General features: G+C 47.5%; 2 protein-coding genes across 2 annotated transcripts in view; both read left to right on the top strand.

Annotated features, from left to right (window-relative positions):
• CABP7 (calcium binding protein 7) overlaps positions 1 to 6,481 on the top strand; it is a 57,041-nt gene extending 50,560 nt beyond the window's left edge. Inside the window, exons 3-5 of the mRNA XM_083417971.1 lie at positions 895 to 1,007; positions 3,139 to 3,292; positions 6,291 to 6,481. Of these exons, the coding sequence (XP_083274097.1) occupies positions 895 to 1,007; positions 3,139 to 3,292; positions 6,291 to 6,418 (395 nt within the window). The 3' untranslated portion in view covers positions 6,419 to 6,481. The remainder of the gene's footprint in view (positions 1 to 894; positions 1,008 to 3,138; positions 3,293 to 6,290) is intronic.
• UQCR10 (ubiquinol-cytochrome c reductase, complex III subunit X) overlaps positions 1 to 24,131 on the top strand; it is a 433,107-nt gene that overhangs the window by 393,168 nt on the left and 15,808 nt on the right. The window lies entirely within an intron of this gene.

Below are 24,131 nucleotides of genomic sequence, written 5' to 3'. Positions count from 1 at the left end.
CATATATATTTATCTCCTAACACATGCACTAATGGGAAATGAATTGGTGGTGACTGACCAGGGATGAGATATATAGGGGTCGTGGCAAATAGCTTGATGAAAATGTTGGCCCAGTGTGCCTATCAGCTGTGGAGGGGAAAGGTGAATTCCATTCTAGGGGCCATTAGGAAAGGGACGTAGAATTATTATTATTATTATTATTATTATTATTATTATTATTATTATTATCTGCCAGAGTCATAACGCAGTTGTACAAATCTATCCTGTGACCACACCTGGAAGATAGTTCAAAAAGGATACTGCAGAGCTGGGGGGGGGGGTGTTCAGGAAAAGGGCAATCAAAACCATCAAGGCGCTTGAGCAAGCCCAGGCTTTCCCTGACCCATAAAAATGGACCCTGTGTTTATGTCTTTGAATCGCCTGAACAGTTTGTTTGTTTGTTTGTTTGTTTGTTTGTTTAAATAATTAAAGCAAACTTACAGGAGAAGCTATGTGACTAACGCAACGTATCATTTGGACCTCAGAAAACATTCTGTGTGAAAGCAAAGCTAAAAAGCAAACATATCCCTTCTCAAACTATTTAGAGACAAACAAAAGCAAGAAATAACTTACCATATAAATATAAATGTAAGACTGTCGTCACGTAGGTGGTTGGCGAGCAATGCAAGCAGGGGAAGTAACCCCTAGTAAGAATACATACTTCTAACACTAGTATGCCCATTTGGTTGTTTTCTATGATGCATTGCTAAGAACAATTATTGCCTTCCACAAAGAAGTTGCCTGCCTGTGAATTGTTTTTACTGATTTTAGTATTGTATTTTTATATGGTTTTAACCTGCCATGGGGACCTGATGCTGCCTCGTTTTCACCTGTGCTGGTGTCTGTCATTTCCAGGCGACGGACAAGTGGACTTTGAGGAGTTTGTGACGTTGCTTGGCCCCAAACTTTCCACATCCGGCATCCCGGAAAAATTCCACGGCACTGACTTTGACACTGTGTTTTGGAAGGTAAGGAAACACCGATTCCCGCCCCCCGCCCCTGAAACCTGATGGTTTGGCCCTCTTTCTTGATTTTACTGCAGATATATGTACTGAAGATGCGTATTTTCCCGTTTTTCATGGTGACTGGACTGCTGGTTCACACCAGGAGGTAGGCATCACCATTTTCCTTAATTATGTCATGCTCCTTCATGCTTCCCTGCTCAATTTCCATCTTCAGAGGACGGGAATGGGGATTTTTCAGGGTGTTTCTACATTTTATGGCAGCCTCCCCTCAGCCTGATGCCATCCATGTGTTTTGGACTACAACTCCCATCAGCCCCAGCCTGCATGGCCTTCCACTCTTTGAGGTAGGGATGGAATCTGGGAGAAGTGATGGTGAAGTCATAACAGGTTTCAGTCATCATTGGAGCAAGCAGCTCACTTAGAGCTCTCCATGGTGCTGAAACTACTGACCTGCATTGTGCCCTGTGGAAGGACATTAGCCTATCAGGGATGGTGGACCTGTGATCCACCAGATGTTGCTGGACTACAGCTCCCATCATGCCTGCCCATTGTCCATGCTGGCTGAGCCTGATGGGAGCTGTAGTCCAACAACATCAGGATGGCCACAACCTCCCTGTCCCTAGCCTATATGAAATCCTAGAACAGCCTTCCCAACCTGGTGCTCTTTAGACTACAACTCACATCAGCCCTAGCCAGCATGACCATGTTCTTATCTATCCTACCATCATACAGCAGGGCTGGTTTGGGGCTGATGGGAATTGTAGTCCAAACCCTCTGGTTTTGTAGCCCAAAACCAAGTTGAAGGAAGCTGCTGCTGGGTTTGGCACCCTGTCTTTAAAACAATGTCCATAGGATCACTTTTAGCAAATCAATATATCAAAACACTCTAGTCCCTCCACCGTTTTCAAGTAGCCTCATTTGTGCAAATATGCCACACAGCCAGTCTCTGATTGCCTTGCCACCTTCCTTTTAAAAGATCCCTGGGTCTAGAATTACAAACACCAGTCATGGACTAAGGAGCTTCTCTCTTCTACCTTAAGATTCACAGCATTGAGCCTGTTCATGCAAAGCCCTAACAATGGCTCAGTAGTTTCTTCACGTGAACCACATTCCTCTTGGCCAGGGACGGAACACCATTTCTAGCCAGTGGGATAGATATTTATTTAAAAATATTTACATGCTGCTGTGTCAGAAAAATCCATATCAAAGCAGTTTCCAGCAATAAAACCATACAATAAAAACCATAACAAAGGTTAAAACAGATGTCAATTAACCGCTTTGGAAAGATGTACTCTTAATTGCCTGCATAGGCCTGGCACAACAGTAAGGTTTTCAGCATAGAATGTGCCTGCTGAATATCTAGTGGCAATGAGTTCCACAAGACTGGCCAAGTAACATTAAAGGTTCAGTTTCTTGTTGTTGTCAAACGAGTCTTAGCAAGTCAAGGAATGGCCAACGATGCTCCTGCAGATGATCTCAGATATTGATCTGGGGCGTAAGTGTTCAAGCGATCCCTGTGGTACCCTAGAGCTAAGTTGTTCAGGGCTTTGTAAATTAACCTTGAACCTGGCTTGGTAGTAGATGGGCAGACAGTGCAGCTGTTTTAACAATAGTGTCTCATGTCCCCAACCAGAAGCTCCTGACAGCCATCTGGCCACTGCATTCTGCAGACCCGCACAGAGTGCATTACAGCAATCCAGCCTCGATGTTACCAATGCGTGGACGACAGTGGTCAGGCTATCCCTGTCCAGGAATGACTATAGTTGATGAAGCCGGTAAAACGGTCCCCCAACCTCCCCTGCCCAGAGCTGCTTTGAGAGGTGGATAGCACCACCCACCTGTCGGTCATCTGACATCACAATGCCATCGGGTAGCATATTTTCCTTTGCCCATGTGGCTTGAAATGGAACCAGATGTCATTCCTTGGATACAACCCAATTTCCCATCATATCCAATCATTGGTCATGCTGGCAAGGGCTCATGGGAGTTGTAGTCCAACAGCATCTGGAGGGCACCACATTGGCTAACCCTGGTGTACGTGTGTGTATGTGTGTGCTTCCTGGCTCAACCAAAGCTCCATGCAATGGATTCAGGAGCTGTGACCATCCTGTGACGACTGTTCCTACCTCTGCAGTGCGACATGCAGAAGCTGACGGTTGACGAGCTGAAACGGCTGCTGTACGACACTTTCTGCGAGCACCTCTCCATGAAGGACATCGAGAACATCATCATGACGGAGGAGGAAAGCCACATGGGGAATGCAGAGGAGTGTCCAGTTGATGTGGAGAGTAAGCAAATCTTTGTCAGCACTTGGATCACTGGGTGCCATGGGATTTCAATTTGGGAGCCATGGGAATCATGGGAGTTGGACATCAGCTCCATACGTACCCTTCTACCAGCTGGCCATAAAAGGGAACTACATGCCCTTCAATCCCATAGGCAGGAGCATCTAGGTAGAAGCCTTCCAGCCAAGGTATCAGGTGATGGGGAAGGAGCCAATCATCTCCAGCTTCTCCCTGTAGGTAGGATAGGGGTTCTTTAAACTGAACTAAAAGTACTCTGGGACGTGGGTGGCGCTGTGGGTTAAACCACAGAGCCTAGGACTTGCCGATCAGAAGGTCGGTGGTTCGAATCCCTGCTCGGTCCCTGCTCCTGCCAACCTAGCAGTTCGAAAGCACGTCAAAGTGCAAGTACCGTAGATAAATAGGTACCGCTCCGGCGGGAAGGTAAACAGCATTTATGTGTGCTGCTCTGGTTCGCCAGAAGCAGCTTAGTCATGCTGGCCACATGACCCAGAAGCTGTACGCCGGCTCCCTCGGCCAATAAAGCGAGATGAGGGCCGCAACCCCAGAGTCGGCCACAACTGGACCCAGTGGTCAGGGAAGCCACATGGTTGTCCCTCAGTACCTTTCTCCATCCACCTAGTTCTGATCCAGGGCTCAGAGGGGTGGGGAACCTTTGGCCCTAGAGAAGTTGTTGGACTCCAGTTGCCATCATCCCTACCTAGCTTAGCCAACAGTCTGGGATGGTGGGAGCTGTAGTCCAGCAATGTCCAGAGGGCCACAGGTTTTTCACCCCTGCAGTACTATATACCTGGGCAAGAAGCAGTTCTACGGGGTCTCTGGTTGGTATGTTCCCTAGCCCTGCTACACCAAAAGAACCAGATCTTATGCATAATGTTCATAAAGTCCAGACTGTCCTCAGGATAAATCGAACTAGACAGCAACCCTCCAGCAGGTACTCAGTGGTTCAGGAAGCTTTCTCACCTAGAGACCCTCACTGTTAAACTGAGTGAGGTAAATTAGTTCAGGAACATTGGGAGCTGCCTTATATCAAGTCAGGGCATTTGTCCATCTTGCTCAGTATTGTCTACACTGATTGGTAGCAGCTTTTCCAGGGTTTCAGGCAGAGTTCTTGCCCAGGGCTGCCTGGAGTTGTCAGGAATTCAACCTGGGACCTTCTGCATGCAAAGCAGATGCTCTACCACTAAGCTAAGGTCCTTCATTGACGTTCTTCACTTTTAACCCACTGCTACGGTCAGTCTCTATTCCCATTCTCCCAGCTATTAGGGTATCCATCCCTCAGGCCTTCCTTTCCTCTCAACCTATTCAGGGGCATAAGGGACGGCGGGTGGCACTGAGCCTCTTGGGCTTGCTGATCAGAAGGTCAGCAGTTCGAATCCCCACGATGGGGTGCTTGCTCTGTCCCAGCTCCTGCCAACCTAGCAGTTCAAAAGCAGACCAGTGCAAGTAGATAAATAGGTACCGCTGTGGTGGGAAGGTAAACGGTGTTTCCGTGCACTCTGGCGCTCGCCATGGTCCTCCGTGCGCCAGTAGCGGTTTAGTCATGCTGGCCACATGACCCAGAAAACTGTCTGTGGACAAATGCCGGCTCCCTTAGCCTGAAAGCAAGATGAGCACCACAACCCCAGAGTTGCCTTTGACTGGACTTAACCGTCCAGGGATCCTTTACCTTTTTACCTTTACCTATTCAGGGGCATGATTCACCCACTAGCAGCCAACCTCAAAGAGGGGAGGGAAACCATCCTTTTGGGTTGTCTTCTACAAAGGCTGTAGTATCTAACTCTCCTTAAGAAACTGTAGCACTTGGGAACCAAAAGGAAGGGCAGAGCAGGTGGTTAGTTGTTCACCGTCCCAAAAGGACTCAGGACTGGGACAAATGTCCCACATGTCCCATGTTGATCCAGCCCTGGCAAGGCCACAACATCAGCAAGTCCAGTCTGTTCCTGTGCTAGATCTTGCTCACTCGTCTTTTGTTTAATTAGGGAAGTGGTTGTTCTGTTTAGGCTATGAGCTGCTTTGAATACTAATGCCAATGGTGGCTGCAAGGGGACCAGTGGAGAAAGAATGGCTTTGCATGCCAAATCACCCCAGCCCAGAGTGGCGGGGGGTTGGAGTCAGCGTGTAGGAAGGAGCAAGTCTCAGAAGTTGGATATTTCACTAGAAACAGATCCCCAGATATTGCAGGGAGGGCAGGGACTCCAGGTTGAAGATTTCTGTAAGAACAGGATACGGGACTAGATGAAATACACTGGTACCTCGGGTTAAGAACTTAATTCGTTCCGGGGGTCCATTCTTAACCTGCAACTGTTCTTAACCTGAAGCAGCACTTTAGCTAATGGGGCCACCTGCTGTTTCTGCGCACTGGTGTGCGATTTCATTAAGAGTTACTCGAGGTAACTCTTCCAGGTTAGCGGAGTTTGTAACCTGAAGCATTTTTAACCTAAGGTATTTGTAACCCAAGGTACCACTGTATATATATATATATGTTTAAAGGAACTGATGCTCATGAAGGTTCTGTCCTTCAAGGGCTAGAGCAGGGGTAGGCAACCTAAGGCCCATGGGCCACAAGCACCCCACGGGGGTCATTTAACCGGCCCATGAGCCACTCCCTAACCGAGCTGCCCGCTTGGCGAGTCCCTGCACACAGCGCGGGGACTCACTTCCGCAGCGCCAGAAATCATGTCTGCGTAGAAGCAGACACCGGAAATTGCATCTGTGCAGGCGCAGGCACTGGAAACCGCACATTCGTGCAAAATCTGGCCTACAGAGGGATCTCCGCTGCAGTGAACCAGCCCAGGCGAGATAAACCTTGCCAAGCCCTGGGCTAGAGAATCTTTAAGTTCAGCAGGTATCCTTTTTCTGCCGCCACCCCAAAGTTATGCCACTGACTTCTATGCTCTCTCTTTTCTCATTCTCTGTTCAAACCACCCTCCTCCTCCTCTCCTTGTTCCTCCCCTCCTCACCTTTCCTCCCTCTTCCTCAGCCTGCTCAAACCAACAGATCAGACAGACGTGCGTCCGCAAAAGCCTCATCTGCGCCTTTGCCATCGCGTTCATCATCAGTGTCATGTTGATTGCTGCCAACCAGGTGCTGAGAAGTGGGATGAAGTAGCCACAGCTGGAAGGATGGATGGATGGATGGATGGACAGACGGATAATTGGAGAGATGGACTTCCTTGAAGAACAAATGGAGAAAACAAACTATACATATCTATAAATACCTATAGCCACGAGGGCCAGGGGTGGGATAGGGGGGGAATTGTGATTCCTCCATGGCAAGCCTCCTGCACACACACCCATAAACCCACCTCCCCTCCCTCCTGTATTTGGAGGGGGGGGCTTCCCTCCTTACCCGAGATGCTGCTGTCTTCTCTCAGCAGATAGCATGGTCTCCCCCTGGGGTGGGTCCACCTCAGTCCGGCTGGGGAGTCCCTGGAACCACCCCCTCCCCACGGTGGAACTTTTAAACTCAACTTTAAAAGCATGTCGATGTGCATGGAGACCCCACCCCACCTCCTAAAATCTGAGTGATGCAATACCGTGTGCTTTTATAACCAGATATTAGACTCCTACAAATATATATATATATATATGAAATTATTATTCTTCTTATTATATATAATATACATATATATATTTATGATAAACCGAATAATCAGTTAAGCAATACACTTGCGTCAGGATTTTCCAATCTGAAATTCAGGCGCTGCATGAACATTAAACACTCCAAGGGCTGGACGCGAATCACTTGCTGTTTGTATTTTCATCCGACCTCCCCCCCTTCCCAGCAGGCCCTTTGGGGGCATCTATGCACTTTTTTCTCCCTGCCCCCTACCCTCCCAAAAAAAACCTGGGAGGGAGGGGCTTACTAGAGCCTGCTTATGTGGACCTGGGGGTTATTCAGATGGAGGACACCGGCCAAAGGTCGGCTTGCTCAGAGGAGGAACCGCGCCTTGGTGTGGCCTCTGCAGCCGTTCTCTTCCCCACTGCATGCGAACGAGCTGCGGCGGGCCACACCAGGCGCGGGGAAATCCCTTCTTCCTCCTCAAGGGGGCGCTGGGCCAGAATGTTCCAGGAGACATAAGAGACTCCACCTCCTTTGTGCCCTGAGCTATCCACTCACGACGGTGTCACATCCTGTATATATAAACAAAGGTGTCCAGAGAGCACCACTGACATCACCAACTCCGCCATCTTTCCAACTGCAAATTTCCCTTCTGCTAAGCCCAGTATAACGTCACCCGGCTAGAGGGGAGGTCTCTTTTCCAACAGTGTTTTGTCTTGAGGTGGAGACGTCTGAGTGATGGAGATATCACTGCTATTCCTGGGCAGCCTGCCTCAGCAGTTAACTATTTCCCCTGTTGTTTAAAAAAAAAAAAAAAAGAGGAAGGAAGGGAGGGGAAAAAGAGAGAGATATCTATCTATATATATATTGTGCCTTATTTCTGATTTGAATTTGTCCAACTTTTAACTTGCAAGCTGTTGGTTCTTGTTATACTATGGCTAGATCAAAGAGACTTTCGCTCTTCCCATGCTTTCTTTCCATGAATGTATTTTGTGCCGCAATGAGTCAATTCTTAAACTTTAAAGAAAAGCCAAGCGGGTCCTGTTCCTCAAGTCTGTTGCCCTTTTCCGCTTCTGTTTTTTGGAAATGTGTTCTGCTCAGAAAAGTACACCGGAAGCTGGTACTTTAGCATAGTATGGGGCACTGCCCCACCAAACTCAGTCTGTCGTCAGCCAGCCCCCATCTGCCTGCCTTCTTACTTGCAGCCAGTCCAGGGCGGGGGGTGGGGGGTGGGCAGGGGAGACCTGGCCATCAGATTCGTCTCATCAGTGTTGCGCTTGTAGAACTCAGCCGGAAGGAGGATGGAGACAAAACTAGAATTAGCTGGCTCTGCATGCCATTGGCTCTGGCGCCCCCTAGTGTTGGGCTCCCTGCCTTCCACCCAACAATCCCTATGGGCACCTCCGGGTCACGTTAAATTTAATCCAGCCTAACACTAGAGCTGTTCAGCAGAAACCCCTCATGTGCATGAGAGGGGGGCCATAGGTTCGAGACTGAAGCACGTGCCAGTCACAACCCCTCAGCATTTGGTGTTCATCAGAAAGGGCCTTCCATGCATCACAGGTGGTTGAACTAGATAACTCTTTGGGTCTCTTCCAACGCTACAATTCTATGATTCTATGCATGCAGCAGTGAGAGCGGGGCATGTTGGCACTGGGGGCGCAGCCAGCAAGAGTGGTCCCACTTAGTGCATGTTGAGGAAGTACAGACATCTAAACAAGCAGGTTTCCCCAGATACATTTTGCTGCCTAAGTTAATGGAGAAGACAACTCCCTGTCCCGATTCCATGTATCAAAGATGACTGGACTGCCTGTTGAATCTTAATGCAATGCCCTCCAACAGAGAGGAATTGGCCAGGGGGTCTTAGGAGGAGCAGCCAGGGGCTGCTGCCGTGGTTCAAGGATGCCTTGTCTTGCCTACCGGTAGAGATAGCCCTGTGAACATTCCCTGCTTTGCAGAGAGTATTATATGCCGCAGAAAACTGATATGTCTTTAGTGTAAATCCACTCATCAGTTTGAGGTTTAGACATCATGCTGGCTAGATGAATCATGTATCTTTGGGACAGCACTGGTAGCCTGAACATCAGAAAGAGATGGAATTGTTAGTAACTGTATTGTGAATCAAAGCTCTGGCCGAGGATGAGGTGAGACAGCTCAGCCATCTTTGTTGAGCTACAATTCCCCCTGCTCTTGGGACTGGCCTAAGCAAGCAATGGACATCATGGGAGTTCTCTGCCTTGAATTCCTGTGCATGTGGCCTGTCCGGTTCACATACGTGCATGTCCATCAAGGGGATGGCTTGTACGCATGACTAGGCCACCCAAGACACAATACCAACAATGGAACCCTCCTATTGTGTCAACCTGTATCATGGTTTTCTATGGAGTTTTCACATGTTCCGTTTTTTTGTTGGCAAGTGTGCATTGGCTGCTTTTAGGGGGAAGCTAGTGAATGTCCCTGAATGGGTGATTATGTGAATGAAGCACTCCAGCCGCCTGCTTTGAAAAGGTTAATCAGAGGCAACATTATAGAGGTTTATAAAAAGCACTCATAGGAAGGAGGAAGGGGAGAGAGAGAAAGGTTTTTCCTCCCTCTCTCATAACTCTAGAACTTGTAGAAATCCTATGAAGCTGAATGTTGGAAGGTTCAGGACAGACCAAAGAAAGAACTTCTTCATGCAGTGCGTAGTTAAACTATGGAACTCCCTTCTACAGGAGGCAATGATGGCCGCCAACCTGGATGGGTTTAAAAGAGGATTGGGCAGATTCATGGAGGAGAGGGCTGTCAGTGGCTACTAGCTAAGATGACTATGCTCTGCCTCCGGAATTGGAGGGTATATGCCTCTGAATGCCAGTTTGCTGGGGCTCAGAAGTGTGAAATGTTCTCTTTCACTCAGGTATATTATTATTTATATCTTACTCATTTCATTTACAGTCATACCTCATGTTACGTTTGCTTTATGTTACGTTCTTTCAGGTTACATCCTGTGGCGACCCAAAAGTACCGGAAAGGGTTACTTCCGGGTTTTGCCCCTCGTGCATGCGCAGAAGCGCTAAATCGTGCTTCACGCATGCGCACAAGCACCAAATCACGCCACACACCTGCGCAGATACGGCTCTTCAGGTTGCGCTCTTTTCATGTTGCGAACGGGCCTCCGGAACAGATCCTGTTCACAACCAGAGGTACCACTGTATATCCCAACATTTTCTCCAGAGAGCTCAAGATGACGTACACAGTTCCCTCCTCCTCATTTAATCCCCACAACAACCGCATCAGGTAGGCTAGGCTGAGAGGCAGTTACTGGTCCAAGGTCACCCAGTGAGCTTCATGGCCAAGCGGAGATTTGAACCCTGGTCTCCCTAGTCGTAGTCTGACACACTAACCACTATTCCCGTGGGGATCCAGTTGGTCTTTGTGAGAACAGAACATTGGACTAGATGGACCATTGGCCTGATCTAGCAGGGCTTTCCTTGTGTTGATTGTAAGACCAGTATGTTTTTTTCCAAACATATATTTAACCGAAAGAACAAAACCACCCCCTCTGCTTTTAAATCAACAGATGTACTATTTCTAAATAAGCTAGCATAGGAGATACTGGTGTGGTATTGACAACTAGCTATGCTCGCTGAGGCTGATGGGAGTTGAAGTCCAATGACATCCAAAGGGTTCCATGCTGGCTACCTGCAAAGCAGGTTTGGCCAACCTTGTCCCCTTCCAGATGTTTTGGACTACAACTCCCATCAGCCTCAGCTGTGCTGGCTGAGGCTAATGGGAATTGTAGTCCAGAACTTCCAGAGGGCACCAGGTTGGTGAAGAATACAATAGAGCTTCTTCCATGGGCAATCATTTGTGTATTAGGGGTGAGGAGGAAAGGAAGCGATTTGGCAGAATTGGGATGTCAAAAACTCATCCTGGTGTTTTTTTTATCAGGGACCTGGGATCAAAAACGTAAGCTTTTGAGGACAAAAAAAGTACGGAACCCAGAATAAGGTGTGGACTGCACTATATATGTACACTTTCCTTGCAAACCCCCCCCCCCCCACTCTCCCACCCAATAAACGCTATTGGCCTGAATGTTCAGGTATAGATTTCCATTTGGGGCTGGTACAATAGCAAAACCACACCAGAATTCTCTCTGGCCAGTTTCAGATAGCAACGGCGACCCCACCTGGTGGCAGCTGGCATCTACCAGCATCTAAGATCTGCCTTTTAGTAATTTGTGAGACCAGTCCCGATAAAAGGGGAAACCATGAGATGTATTTGAGGATTTTAACTGTCACACATTCTTCCGAAACCTATGCACACAGCCAATGGAAAGTGCTGAGCACCCAGAAGGATTTGTGCACCCAGATGCCAGAAACTAGCTGCAGAAGCTTCTCTCTTTGAGCTAGCAGGTGTTAGTGCTCCAGGGGCACTTTTTGGCAGGGAAGAGGAAGAGTTTAGGGTTGATGTTTTCAAACCTTTGTGTGTGTTGTAATCTTGATCCTGCTCTCTCCACCACTGCAAGTGCTGTTTTTAGGGGGGTGGGAACCAGACACATTAAGTGCACACATTTACTTCCATATCTGACTTTGACCTTTCTGTAAGGGTTTTTTAAATAATAATAATCCAATCATGGTGAGGACTTGCATCCAGCAATTGACAGTCTCAGTCTGCTAGGTGAGTCCCTCCATTGGGCAGAGTGAGGTGGAATGCATGGAGTAAGTAATGATGGCAAGGAGCAAATAATAATGTCCCAGCCCTAACTGGAGATTAAACTTGGAGTCTCCTGCATGCAGATCAGAAGCTGTATCCCTGAGCTATGGTCCATCACTATACTGAGTCAGAAGCCTGGTCCATCTAGCTCTGGCTGTCTACACTGACTGCGAGGAGCTTTCTGGGGTATTAGGCAGAGAACATTCCCAGCCCTACCTGGAAAGCCTGGGGCTTGAACTTTGGATCTTCTACAGGTATATGCTCTGCCACTGAGCTATGGTCCCCTGTGATCTGGATCAAGGACAGGTAGCAAGGGATGATGGGAGTCGTAGTCAACACATCCGAAGGGGCCCAGGTTGGGGAACGCTGAACTAAAAGTTGCCATGACACAAACCCTGCTGGTACAATTCGCCAAGGTGTTTGAAATAATATGCACATTCTCAGAATTATTCAAAAATGTAAGCCCGAGGGGGTTTATTTTTTAAAAAGAGAGAGTCTTGGTTCTGTTTGCAATGCTCCTGACAGAGTGAATATTGTTCCATTGTTACAATCAAAGAGGGAATTGCTCGCCATCATTTATAATAAAAGGCATAAATCATACTGCTAATTTCTAAATAAAGAGCTCTTGGTTGCTGTTTGGTTTTTTTAAGCATAGATTAAACAATTCAGCCTGCTGTGCACTATTAACCATAATTTTTGCATGCTGGTGACAACAGTCCTTACTGTTGTTTTTCTTTGGGGGGGGGATGCCTGTCAATTTGATGGGCAGGTTATGTGTGGCGAGGGAGGTAGTAGCTGCTCTTTTCCAGGACCCTGTGTGTGCATTTGTGTGTGCACATGCATGACAGTGCAGAATGTGTTCCTTTGTGCTGCCGAAACATATTGCACCTCTCTGTGCAGTCCTGTAAGAGCCATTCATGCAGCACATAGTTAAACTATGGAACGCACTCCCACAAGAGGCAGGGATGTCCACCAACCTGGATGGCTTTAAAAGAGAATTGGACATGTGCAAGGAGGAGAAGGCTAGTAATGGCTGTAGCCATAGTGTCTAAGCTCTGCCTCCACAGCTGGAGGCAGTGATGCTTTGGGGTACCAGTTGCTGAAATCCACAGAAAAGGGGAGTTCTTTTGCGCTTGAATCCTGCTTTTAGGTTTCTCAAGGTGGTCACTGTGAGAACAGGATACTGGATTCGATGGGCCAGTAGGCCTTGGAATGGTTGACACAATGAACAGCACAACCCCTGGCTTCTAATCTAAGGCTGTGTACACACACCCATTTGCTCTGCATCCTGTGAGCTTCCACTGCAGGTTTCGGAGGCAGTGTAGAGATGATGTTAGCAACAATCTACATCTATCCTGTCATTTCTTATGAAATGCTGCATTTTGATGCATTTCCCCCAAACACCAACTTCGATCCAAAATGAGGAAAAGAGCTGTAGATATTCCTGGGGCAACGTAGCTCACTTGGAGCTCTCTGTGGTGCTGAAACCAGTAATTAGCCCTGTGCCCTCTGTGTGCTGCTGAAACTACCAGCCTAGCTGGTGCCCTGTGGGCTCCCAATCCAAGTCAAGTCAGGAATTGGAACTGCAGCTCCAATAAGCCCCTGCAAGCTTGACCATATTAAATACTGCATTTTGATGCATCCCCCCCCCCAAAAAAAAACCCCTCCAATTTCAATCGGAACTGAGAAGAAGAGCTCCAGATATTCCTGGAGCAACTTGCTTGTTTAGAGCTCTCCATGGTGCTTAAACTACCAGCCTGCCCGTGGACTTCCAGACAAGTACAGCTCAGGGCATTAACCTATATTAACTCAACCTGGTTCCCTTCATATGTTTTGGACTACAGCGCCCATCAGCCATGACCATATTTTGCTGGGGTTGATGGGAATTGTTATCCAGGTTTGGGAAGACTGCTCTAGAGAAAATATTCTCTTACCTTGCACAGCTATAACCAGATAAGGTGTTTCATCCCACAGCAGCAAAGCCTGTTAAAGCCTCACTTAACCTTAAGGACATGCTAAGTTCCGCAAGGCACAGTGAGCTCAGATTTAACTCAATTCTCTTAAATGCTGCTGCTGATATTAGCTTTGACCTGTTGAAGACAGAGCAATTTGACCGTGCAACCAGGATCAGAGGACGCATACCCCTGCGTCTTTGCCATAACGTTGTGCTCAGCTATAATTCCAGTTCTGCAAAGAGGGATGTGAAATGTGCTACTAATGAAAACGATGCCTCGTTTATGTAAAATACTTTCTCGAGATCATTTCTGCCTGCATTCTAGGCAGAAGTCTCTGACACTTACCTAATGGATGATCCTCCCTTAGTCCCCCAAATTATGAATTTTTAATAGGAAACAGATTAAAATAATAAATAAAAATGGGGTAAACTCCAAGAGTCGTTAGCAAATCCCCCAGCACTATATCTGCAGAACCTCTGTCCTTCCCCCGCCCTGGTGTGCCTTTCACATCCTAGGCCTCCCACCATACAGGAGGCACCGTTTAATTCAGAATATGAATTAAGCTAGGTTTGCTTTTCCTTCAAATCTACAACCTTAGAAATCTGGAGAACGACCCAGGCTTCTTTCATGCTCCCACTGTTCTCTGGAATTGCCATATATTCCAGATTTCCTCGTTCCTGACCCAGTCACTATTAGTTTGTTCAAATCCAGCATTCCCTGTCTTGCCCTTCCTTGTGTGTTTTTTTGCCCCAGATCTGGTTTTTTGTGCTTTTTCTTCAACAAAATCACAACTGCAACATCCACCCATCTAATGTGGGGTGGGCAAAGGGTTTGTTGAGACTTCTGGGGCCTCCTGTGCCTTTAATTTAAAGTTCCCTGTTTTCAGGTCCTGCTTGTTTTATTGCTCTCTGATGAGCAGAGGAGTTACTGATGAATAGGACTATCACTCATCCCTTCAACAGTCTCTTAAGTGGCCTGACTACAAGAGAGCAACTTTTTCTTCAACATTGCAGCGAACCGTTGCTGAAAGGGACTTATTTCCAAAGAAACATTATAACTTGGAAGTCGGCCACAAGGAAAGGCATTGCTGGAGAAGATGGTACTATTCTGAGAGATGGTGTGGAACCTTCATTCAAGCTCCACTTCCCACTAATGGCAGAAATGCAATGCCTCGGCCGTACTGCAGGGATCCAATGGGAAAACAAAGGCAGCGGCCACATCCAGGTGATCAAACCCCAGCTCAATATGCCAGCTCCAATGCATTCACCCATAGCCCCTTTCCTTCCATGAGAGTATAAGAAGAGGCTGCTGGGTCAAGCCAGTGGCCCAACCTGTTCTCGCAGTGGCCACCCAGATATTTGCAATAAACCTGCAAGTAGAAACACAACCACAACAGCACTCTCATCTCCTGTGCTTTCCAGCAACTGGTATTTAAAAGCATTGCTGCCTCCAACCATGAAGCAGAGCATAGTCATAGAATCATAGAATCATAGAGTTGGAAGAGACCACAAGGGCCATCGAGTCCAACCCCCTGCCAAGCAGGAAACACCATCAGAGCACTCCTGACATATGGTTGTCAAGGCTCTGCTTAAAGACCTCCAAAGAAGGAGACTCCACCACACTCCTTGGCAGCAAATTCCACTGTCGAACAGCTCTTACTGTCAGGAAGTTCTTCCTAATGTTTAGGTGGAATCTTCTTTCTTGTAGTTTGGATCCATTGCTCCGTGTCCGCTTCTCTGGAGCAGCAGAAAACAACCTTTCTCCCTCCTCTATGTGACATCCTTTTATATATTTGAACATGGCTATCATATCACCCCTTAACCTCCTCTTCTCCAGGCTAAACATGCCCAGTAACCTTAGCCGTTCCTCATAAGGCATTGTTTCCAGGCCTTTAACCATTTTGGTTGCCCTCCTCTGGACACGTTCCAGTTTGTCAGTGTCCTTCTTGAACTGTGGTGCCCAGAACCAGCACCACACGGCTAGTAGGCATTGATAGGCTTCTCTACCATGAATGTGTCCAGTTCTCTTTTAAAGCCATCAAAATTAAAAGACGCCTGCTTCTTGGGAAAAAAGCAATGACAAACCTAGACACATCTTAAAAAGCAGAGACATCACCTTGCCAACAAAGGTCCATATAGTTAAAACTATGGTTTTCCCAGTAGTGATGTATGGAAGTGAGAGCTGGACCATAAAGAAGGCTGATCGCCGAAGAATTGATGCTTTTGAATTATGGTGCTGGAGGAAACTCTTGAGAGTCCCATGGACTGCAAGAAGATCAAACCTATCTATTCTGAAGGAAATCAGCCCCGAGTGCTCACTGGAAGGACAGATCCTGAAGCTGAGGCTCCAATACTTTGGCCACCTCATGAGAAGAGAAGACTCCCTGGAAAAGACCCTGATGTTGGGAAAGATTGAGGGCACAAGGAGAAGGGGACGACAGAGGACGAGATGGTTCGACAGTGTTCTCGAAACTACCAGCATGAATTTGACCAAACTGCGGGAGGCAGTGGAAGACAGGAGTGCTTGGCATGCTCTGGTCCATGGGGTCACAAAGAGTCGGACACGACTAAATGACTAAATAATACAAGTTGGTGGTCACCAATGTCTCTTGTGGCAGTGAGTTCCATAGTTGAACTATGCATCCCCATTTGCCTCTTCCCTTCATATGTGAAAAGAAGCCAGAAAGCTGCAATCAGCTGTAGCTTTCAATTACATATGAACCAGGAAACTATGGTTAGTGGCTTCGAAACAAACTAGGTAATGAAGCTGTGGTTTAAATCAGCTTTCCAGATCCCAGGTTGTTAGGAAACCATTAAACATAATTCCTGGTTCACCTGTTGCCTGTAGCTTCCTGGTTTAGAGAAACAAGGAGGGTTGTATATGGTTGCAAAAAGCTTATGAAGCCAGGTTTTGATCTTGTAGACCATGTCATAATGAATGAGAATTCTCAGTTTAGACTAGGGGCGGAGGAGAAATTTGGTTCAGCGTACATTTAAGGGGAACCTGACTCATTTGCACTTCCTGAAATAATACAGGGGAAACAGCCATCCTCCCAGATTCACCCTAATCTGAATTGCGCAGTGGAGTTCTCCAGCCAAGTTATGCATTCAAAAATGCATGTACTGGGGTGAAGCGTGCATAAAAGTGCATATGTTAGTGAAAGCAACAGACAAAAAAAGGTAGGGAAAACTGATTTGCAGAAAGAAAGAAAAAATGTGTATTAGGCAAAGTTCCATAAAATGGGTATATTAAGAGAAAATCGCCTTAAAATACTGATGAATTTTCCTGAGGACTTTAAAAAAATAATAATCTCAAACTGATGGAAAAATGAGGAAGTGAAATTGACAGATTTGTCCATCCATGATTTACCTACTTAATGGAGGTTCAATAGGATGCATTGCCTGAGGATATCCATAGGAAGCTGCCTTATACAGTGGTCCCTTGGTTCTCAAACTTAATCCATTCCAGAAGTCCATTCCAAAACCAAAGAGTTCCAAAACCAAGGCGCACTTTCCCATAGAAAGTAATGCAAAACGCATTAATACAGGGGTCAGCAAACTTTTTCAGCAGGGGCTGGTCCACTGTCCCTCAGACCTTGTGGGGGGCTGGACTATATTTGGGGGGGGGGGGATGAACGAATCCCTATGCCCCACAAATAACCCAGAGATGCATTTTAAATAAAAGGACACATTCTACTCATGTAAAAACACGATGATTGCTGGACTGTCCACGGGCCAGATTTAGAAGGAGATTGGGCAGGATCCAGCCCCCAGGCCTTAGCTTGCCTACCCATGCATTAATCCATTCCAGACTTTTAAAAACAACCCCTAAAACAGGAATTGAACATGAATTTTACGATCTAACGACACCACTGATCCATAAAATGAAAGCAATAAACAATGTACTGCAATCACACCATCAGTCAGTCAGTAGCTAAAATGGGTTCCACACAGCCACAAAAACAAAACAAAAAAGAGCAGCCAAAAAAAACGCAAAGAAAAAAGCAAAAACAGAGAGCGTAACACTCAAAACAGAAGTGTGGCACTCAGTTTGGAAGCGTAACACTCAAATGGGGCAAGTTCGGCTTCCAAAAAAATTTCGCAAACCAGAACACTTACTTCTGGGTTTGCAGTGTTTGGGTTCCAAGCTGTTTGAGTACCAAGGCATTTGAGAACCAAGGTACCACTGTATTGAGTGAGATCATTGGCCCTTCTAGCTACATGGACTGGCAGTGGAGCTCCAGGATTTCGGACAGGACTCTCTTCCATCACTACTTGGAGATGCCAGGAATTGAACCTGTGAGCTTCCGCATGCTAAGCAGATGCTCTGACCACTGAGCCACAGCTCTTCTCCAAAGCCCTAGCCCTTTTCCCCCCTTCTTACTTGACAGGATTGGCCATGCTCAAGATGCCTATTTCTGATCAATGGATTTTCTGGTCGTCTTCTTATTAAAAAAAAAAAAAGTGTCTGATTTGCTTTGCTTATTTCCAATTTCCTGTTGCTATGATAAGAGTTATAGATCTGTACATTTGTATCTCCCCCCACCCCTCTCCCAAGCCCAGTTCAGGAAGCTTAAGTGCATATCAGACATGGTAAATGACACACAAATTTGCTAAAGGAAAAAAGCTTTTCCAAAGCTGTCACTCTGCAATCGTTTATAAAAGGAGGCCGTGGGAGGGGGGGAGGGTGTCAGTAACTGGAGTTCTGTGAGAACACTGAATTATGCCTTGCAGGACACACACACACAAAACCAGAAAGAAAAACAGAAGCAGCATCACTTCACATTAGCAATAAGAACAACACATCAATTCTAATTTAAACCTACATATTAATAAAAGCAGTCTATGTGTTCAAATAGATTGATGGCAACAAGACCGTGTGATGCAGCAGCAAAAATAGCTTTGGAAAGGGTAATGCAATTATTTGCTGCTGCAGCAACACAAATATAGCGTCCAGATCAAGGGAAGTAATTGTACCACTCTACAGTGGTATCTCGGTTTACGAACTTAATCTGTTCCGAAAGTCCGTTCTTAAACCAAAGCTGTTCTTAAACCGAGGTGCGCTTTCCCTAATGAGGCCTCCCGCTGCCAGTAACCTTCCACCATTCGGCTTCCAGTCGTAGACCAAGGTAAAGTTCACTAACCGGAACACTACTTCCGGTTTTGCAGAGTTCTTACACCGAATAGTTCGTAAACAGGGCTGTTCTTAAACTGAGGTACCACTGTATTCTGCCTTGGTTAGACCTCACCTGGAGTCATCATTGTTTAAGGATATTGACAAGCTGGAAGGTGTGCAGAGCAAGGTGACCAAGATGATCAAGGGTCTGGAAACTCAAGCCTCCTTAGGAACAGTTGAAGGAATTGGGTATGTTTAGCCTGGAAATGAGGAAACTGAGCGGCAATACTATAAAGGTAAAGGGACCCCTGACCACTAGGTCCAGTCGTGGCCGACTCTGGGGTTGCAGCCCTCATCTCACTTTATTGGCCAAGGGAGCCAGCGTACAGCTTCCAGGTCATGTGGCCAGCATGACTAAGCCGCTTCTGGCGAACCAGAGCAGCGCATGGAAATGCTGTTTACCTTCCCGCTGGAGCGGTACCTATTTATTTACTTGCACTTTGATGTGCTTTCAAACTGCTAGGTTGGCAGGAGCAGGGACCGAGCAACGGGAGCTCACCCCGTCATGGGGATTTGAACCGCTGACCTTCTGATCGGCAAGTCCTAGGCTCTGTGGTTTAACCCACAGCACCACCCGCATCCCTATAGGCGATACTATAGCCAACATCAATCATCTGAAGCGCTGTCCCGTGGGAGGTGGAGCAAGCTTGTTTTCTGATGTTCCAGAAGAGAAGACCTGAACCAATGGCTTCAAAGGGTAAGGAAATTGCGACTCAACATCAGGAAGAACTTTTTGACGGCAAAAGCCATTCTTCAGTGAAACAGACTACTTCAGAAGGTGGTGGGCTCTCCTTCTATGCTTCTGTGATCTTCTGCCATCTACAGATAATGCAACCATCCTGCAGGAGGATCTGTTCCAACTCTGCAGTTCTGTGATTCTAACTCTCTGCTCCAAGGGTGCTCAGCAAAAGGACCATGGCACAGGAAGCCAACAGATTCCAATATTTAATGCTGGTCTCACGCTCATGAACCCAGCAGTGCCCTGAGAAAGATGAGATATTGCAAGGGTGAGGAATCTCCAGCCCACAGGCCATTCCTGGACCTCCAGAGTAGTCCAGTTCAGCCAGTAAGTCCATTCCCTCCCCCCAGTTTGTGATGCCAGCTGATGGGCAGGTTGGTGGGGGTTCAATCCTGTGTTGGCACCTGTTCATAGTAGGGAATAGGGTTGTGCATACAAAAGCAACAGTATTCAGTCCCCAGCAAGTTGGCTGGTGTGTGGTTTGTGTGTGTGTGTAGGGGTTAAACCACTGAGCCTCTTGGGTCGGCGGTTTGAATCCAACCCCAACAGGGTGAGCTCCCATTCCTCGGTCCCTGTTCCTGCCACCCTAGCAGTTCAAAAGCACGTCAAAGTGCAAGTAGATAAATAGGTACCACTCTGGAGAGAAGGTAAACAATGTTTCTGTGTGCTGCTCTGGTTCGCCAGAAGCGGCTTAGTCATGCTGGCCACATGACCCGAAGGCTGTACACCGGCTCCCTCGGCCAGTAAAGCGAGATGAGTGCCACAACCCCAGTTGTCCACGACTGGACCTAACGGTCAGTGGTCCCTTTACCTTTGCGGGGTGGGGGGTTAAATCCTGCTCAGTTTGGCAGGATCCCATGCAACCTCCTCTCTGATTCAGGAAGAGGGTTGCTTGGAAACTCCCATTTAAAATGAAGGTTTCCCCCTTCATTTTAGCAGATTCTGGTGAAAAGCCTCTTCCTATTCGTAGACGTGGGTGGCGCTGTGGGTAAAAGCCTCAGCGCCTAGGGCTTGCCGATCGAAAGGTCGGTGGTTCGAATCCCCGCGGCGGGGTGCGCTCCCGTTGCTTGGTCCCAGCGCCTGCCAACCTAGCAGTTCGAAAGCACCCCCGGGTGCAAGTAGATAAATAGGGACCGCTTACTAGCGGGAAGGTAAATGGCGTTCCGTGTGCTGCGCTGGCTCACCAGATGCAGCTTGTCATGCTGGCCACGTGACCTGGAAGTGTCTCCGGACAGCGCTGGCCCCCGGCCTCTTGAGTGAGATGGGCACACAATCCTAGAGTCTGTGAAGACTGGCCCGTAAGGGCAGGGGTACCTTTACCTTTACCTTTATTTGTAGAGAAGCGGAATGAACCAGCTGGCAATCCCTTCTGAGTGGAGAGATGCTTTCACACGGACGCTTCGTTCCATTAGTACCACCAACCTTCCCACCTGATTCAGAGTCCCACCACAACTGTGCCAAGTGACCACTGGCACGGGGAAGCTGAATGAAAGCGGGGGAGGGCATGAATGTGGAGGGGAAATGCAATGCATTTTAACAAGCTCTTAATGGAAGGCAACAGCTGGGAGCAATCTAGAGCGATAGGCTGTGGCTGATGACCCATCAAGCTGCCTCCAGGCCCCCAGCAACCACCCTGCGATCTCTGGCCCTCCGTCCAGGCACCTCTGGTTAATAGGCTATACGTGCTGAATTAATACCCTGCTGGGGCACACGCTGCCTGCACTTCCCCCAGCCAAGCTCCTTTCCGATGGCACTCTTTAACAAGTTCACCCCTAACAGCTGGCACATCGATGATGCATCGTGCCATTACAGCTTCCTACTCACAGCACTGTTTAAAAAATAAGGAGAATACAAGGCTATAAAAAGCTGGTAATTTATGACTCCCTACAGGTAAACTGTGAGCTCTGGGGCTGTGATCACACAACTTAATGGCTTCGGAGTTTGATGAGATCAGGTCGTCCCCGTATAGCTTCTTCCCTGTCCCATTGCAATGGCTTCTGCTGTAGACACAGAACCACATGTGTACGTGTGTGTGTTTAGATCAAAACCTGTTGCCAGCAGGCATCTATGTATTATATTAGAACCTGTTGTTTACCACACTTAAGAAGGGGATACCTTCTCTCTTTTTAAATTGCATTTATATCCAGTGGCGTAGCGTGGGGGTGCAGGGGGGGCCGGCTGCACCGGGCGCAACATCGGGGGGGGGGGCGCACTCACACTCGCAGCTCTCTGCCCCTACCTGGCTCACTCACTCTCTCTCACTGCAGTGCTGGCTGTGCGAATCCGATCCGAGCCGCCGGGTCGCCGCCCACTGTGGAGGGTGCCAGGCGTGCGGTGCGGTGCGGAGAGAGAGTGAGGGACTATCTGGGGGAGGGACAGTGCAGCAGGGGGGCGGGGGCGCAAATTACTTGCCTTGCCCCGGGTTAGGGGGCGCAAATTACTTGCCTTGCCCCGGGTGCTGACAACCCACGCTACGCCACTGTTTATATCCCACCTTTATTTCCCTGGCTCTGAGCCTTCTTCCCGTGGGGTTTCCCTCCCACCACTCCTCTACATTCGGCCAGTCCATGACTCCTGATCTATTAGGTCCTAGTCCAGCATTCTAAACACTGCTCTGCACTGGTTCACTGTCAGGCTTCGGGGAATCCGATCCCTCCCACGGTGGCAGCCAAGAAGCAGATAAACAAGTGTTCTTACCAAGTATTTCATTCAATATTCACAGAGAGAGATGAAGAAATGCAGTCTCTCTTAGATAACGGCGTTGCTCCAAGTCCCATCCCCTCTGTCTCTCCTATTCTACGTCACCCCTGTGCCAGCTGATCTGAGCTTTCTGCCTCTGAGCTTTCTGTTCTACTACTCTCAATGCCCGATTAGTCCTGGGGGGGGGGGGGCTGGAATGCTTTCTAAAGACATGTGAGAGCCAGTGTGGTGTAGTGGTTAAGAGCGGTAGACTCGTAATCTGGTGAACCGGGTTTGCGTCTCCGCTCCTCCACATGCAGCTGCTGGGTGACCTTGGGCCAGTCACACTTCTCTGACGTCTCTCAGCCTCACTCACCTCACAGATTGTTTGTTGTGGGGGAGGAAGGGAAAGGACAATGTTAGCTGCTTTAAGACTCCTTCGGGTAGTGATAAAGCGGGATATCAAATCCAAACTCCTCCTCCTCTTCTTCTTCTTCTCCTTCCTGCTCTCCCCATATTTCCCAGCTTCTCCCCCTCTGCCACTTCTGAACTATGACCTTCTGTGCAAACCATTGTTGTAAATATATACTGTCCTCCTGTTTCCAGGAAGGTTCAAGAGGAGGGGGGTGGTCCCCACCATTCTTCCTCAGTCCAGCCCCTGACAGTCACCTTCTTCCAGCATCCCCTTTCTTAGTAGCCTTATGGTGGTTTTAGACTGCTCAATGAGATTACAGGGACAAGAGATATTTTGCACTAGATCCACGATCCTTCAGGGCTTCAGTCACGCAGGCGTTGTCGCCATCCAGACAAGGTGAGCGTAATGCTCTCGCAATGGGGCTGCCCTTGAAGACACTGTAGAGATCTCGAATGGTTCAAAACGCCACGAAGCACTCTCCCTATAGCAGCTACATTGGTTACCAATTTGGTTGCAGCTTCATGGCATGCTTTCTTCTGCTGGTTTTTCCCTTCAAAACCCTAAATGATCTGGGACCCAGTTACTAAAAGGCCTGGCTCTTTGCCTTTATGTTGTTGGTTTTTTAAAAATAATGTTAATTGGAATTTTATTTACAACATAACATAAACCCCCACCCCCCAATACACAATCCACCTTCATTAAACGTGAACATAACATACAGTGAGTATAACATACAACAATACAAACAACGAAATAAAAGACTTCCTTTATCCTGTATCTGGCCTCCTCATTTACTTCTTATAAACTGTTTCCTTTATGAATAATTATTAAGATTTTTCTAATTGTAACTTAAATATCCACAAAGTCTCCTGCAGACATTAATCGAAACAAGTCCAGGTATGTATTTTAGGGCACTGTTTTGTGAAGTGTTCTCCGCATTTCCCCCATGATTTTTGAAACTCTTGTCTAGTGTGATCTCTAATTGCCTCTGTTAATCTAGCCAGTTCAATATACTCTAACGGTTTGTCTTGCCATTCCTTTTTTGTTGGCACAGTTTCTTTTTTCCAGTTTTTAGCAATAAGGATCCTTTGCCGCTCCTGTGGCATAGAGGAATATTTTCTGATCGTCTCTTGCTATACCTGTGTCCATTATCCCTAGTAGAAAAGCTTCTGTATTTTTCATAAAGTTATGCTTAAACATTTTTTTAAGCTGGTCATTTACTGTGTTCCAGAAGCTTTTGATTTTTTCACAGGTCCACCAAACATGTATAAGTGTCCCCTCTGTTTTACACTCTTTGCCTTTATGAACCTACCTGGTTTTTAAGATCCTCAGAGCAAACCCTGCTCTCCCAGTAGACTGGGCCCAATTGGCGAGTCAGGCCAATGATGATGGGAGGTGCAAAGCCCAGCAAAAAAACAAGGGCCACAGATCTCCCATCGCTGCTCTGCAATGAAGGCTTTTAAACAGGCGGCACCTTGACAGGTGCCCTATGACGCCAGCCCTGTCATCAGCCTTGCCATCAGCACACCAAGCGCAGTGCCCACACCAGCTGCAGATCCCTGGCACACAAACAACAGTGTACGCATCGCAGCCAAGGGCCAA

This window comes from Podarcis tiliguerta, assembly GCF_965153285.1.
Source record: "Podarcis tiliguerta genome assembly, chromosome: 16".
Lineage (NCBI taxonomy): Eukaryota > Metazoa > Chordata > Lepidosauria > Squamata > Lacertidae > Podarcis > Podarcis tiliguerta.
This window is presented reverse-complemented; position numbering and strand designations above follow the sequence as displayed.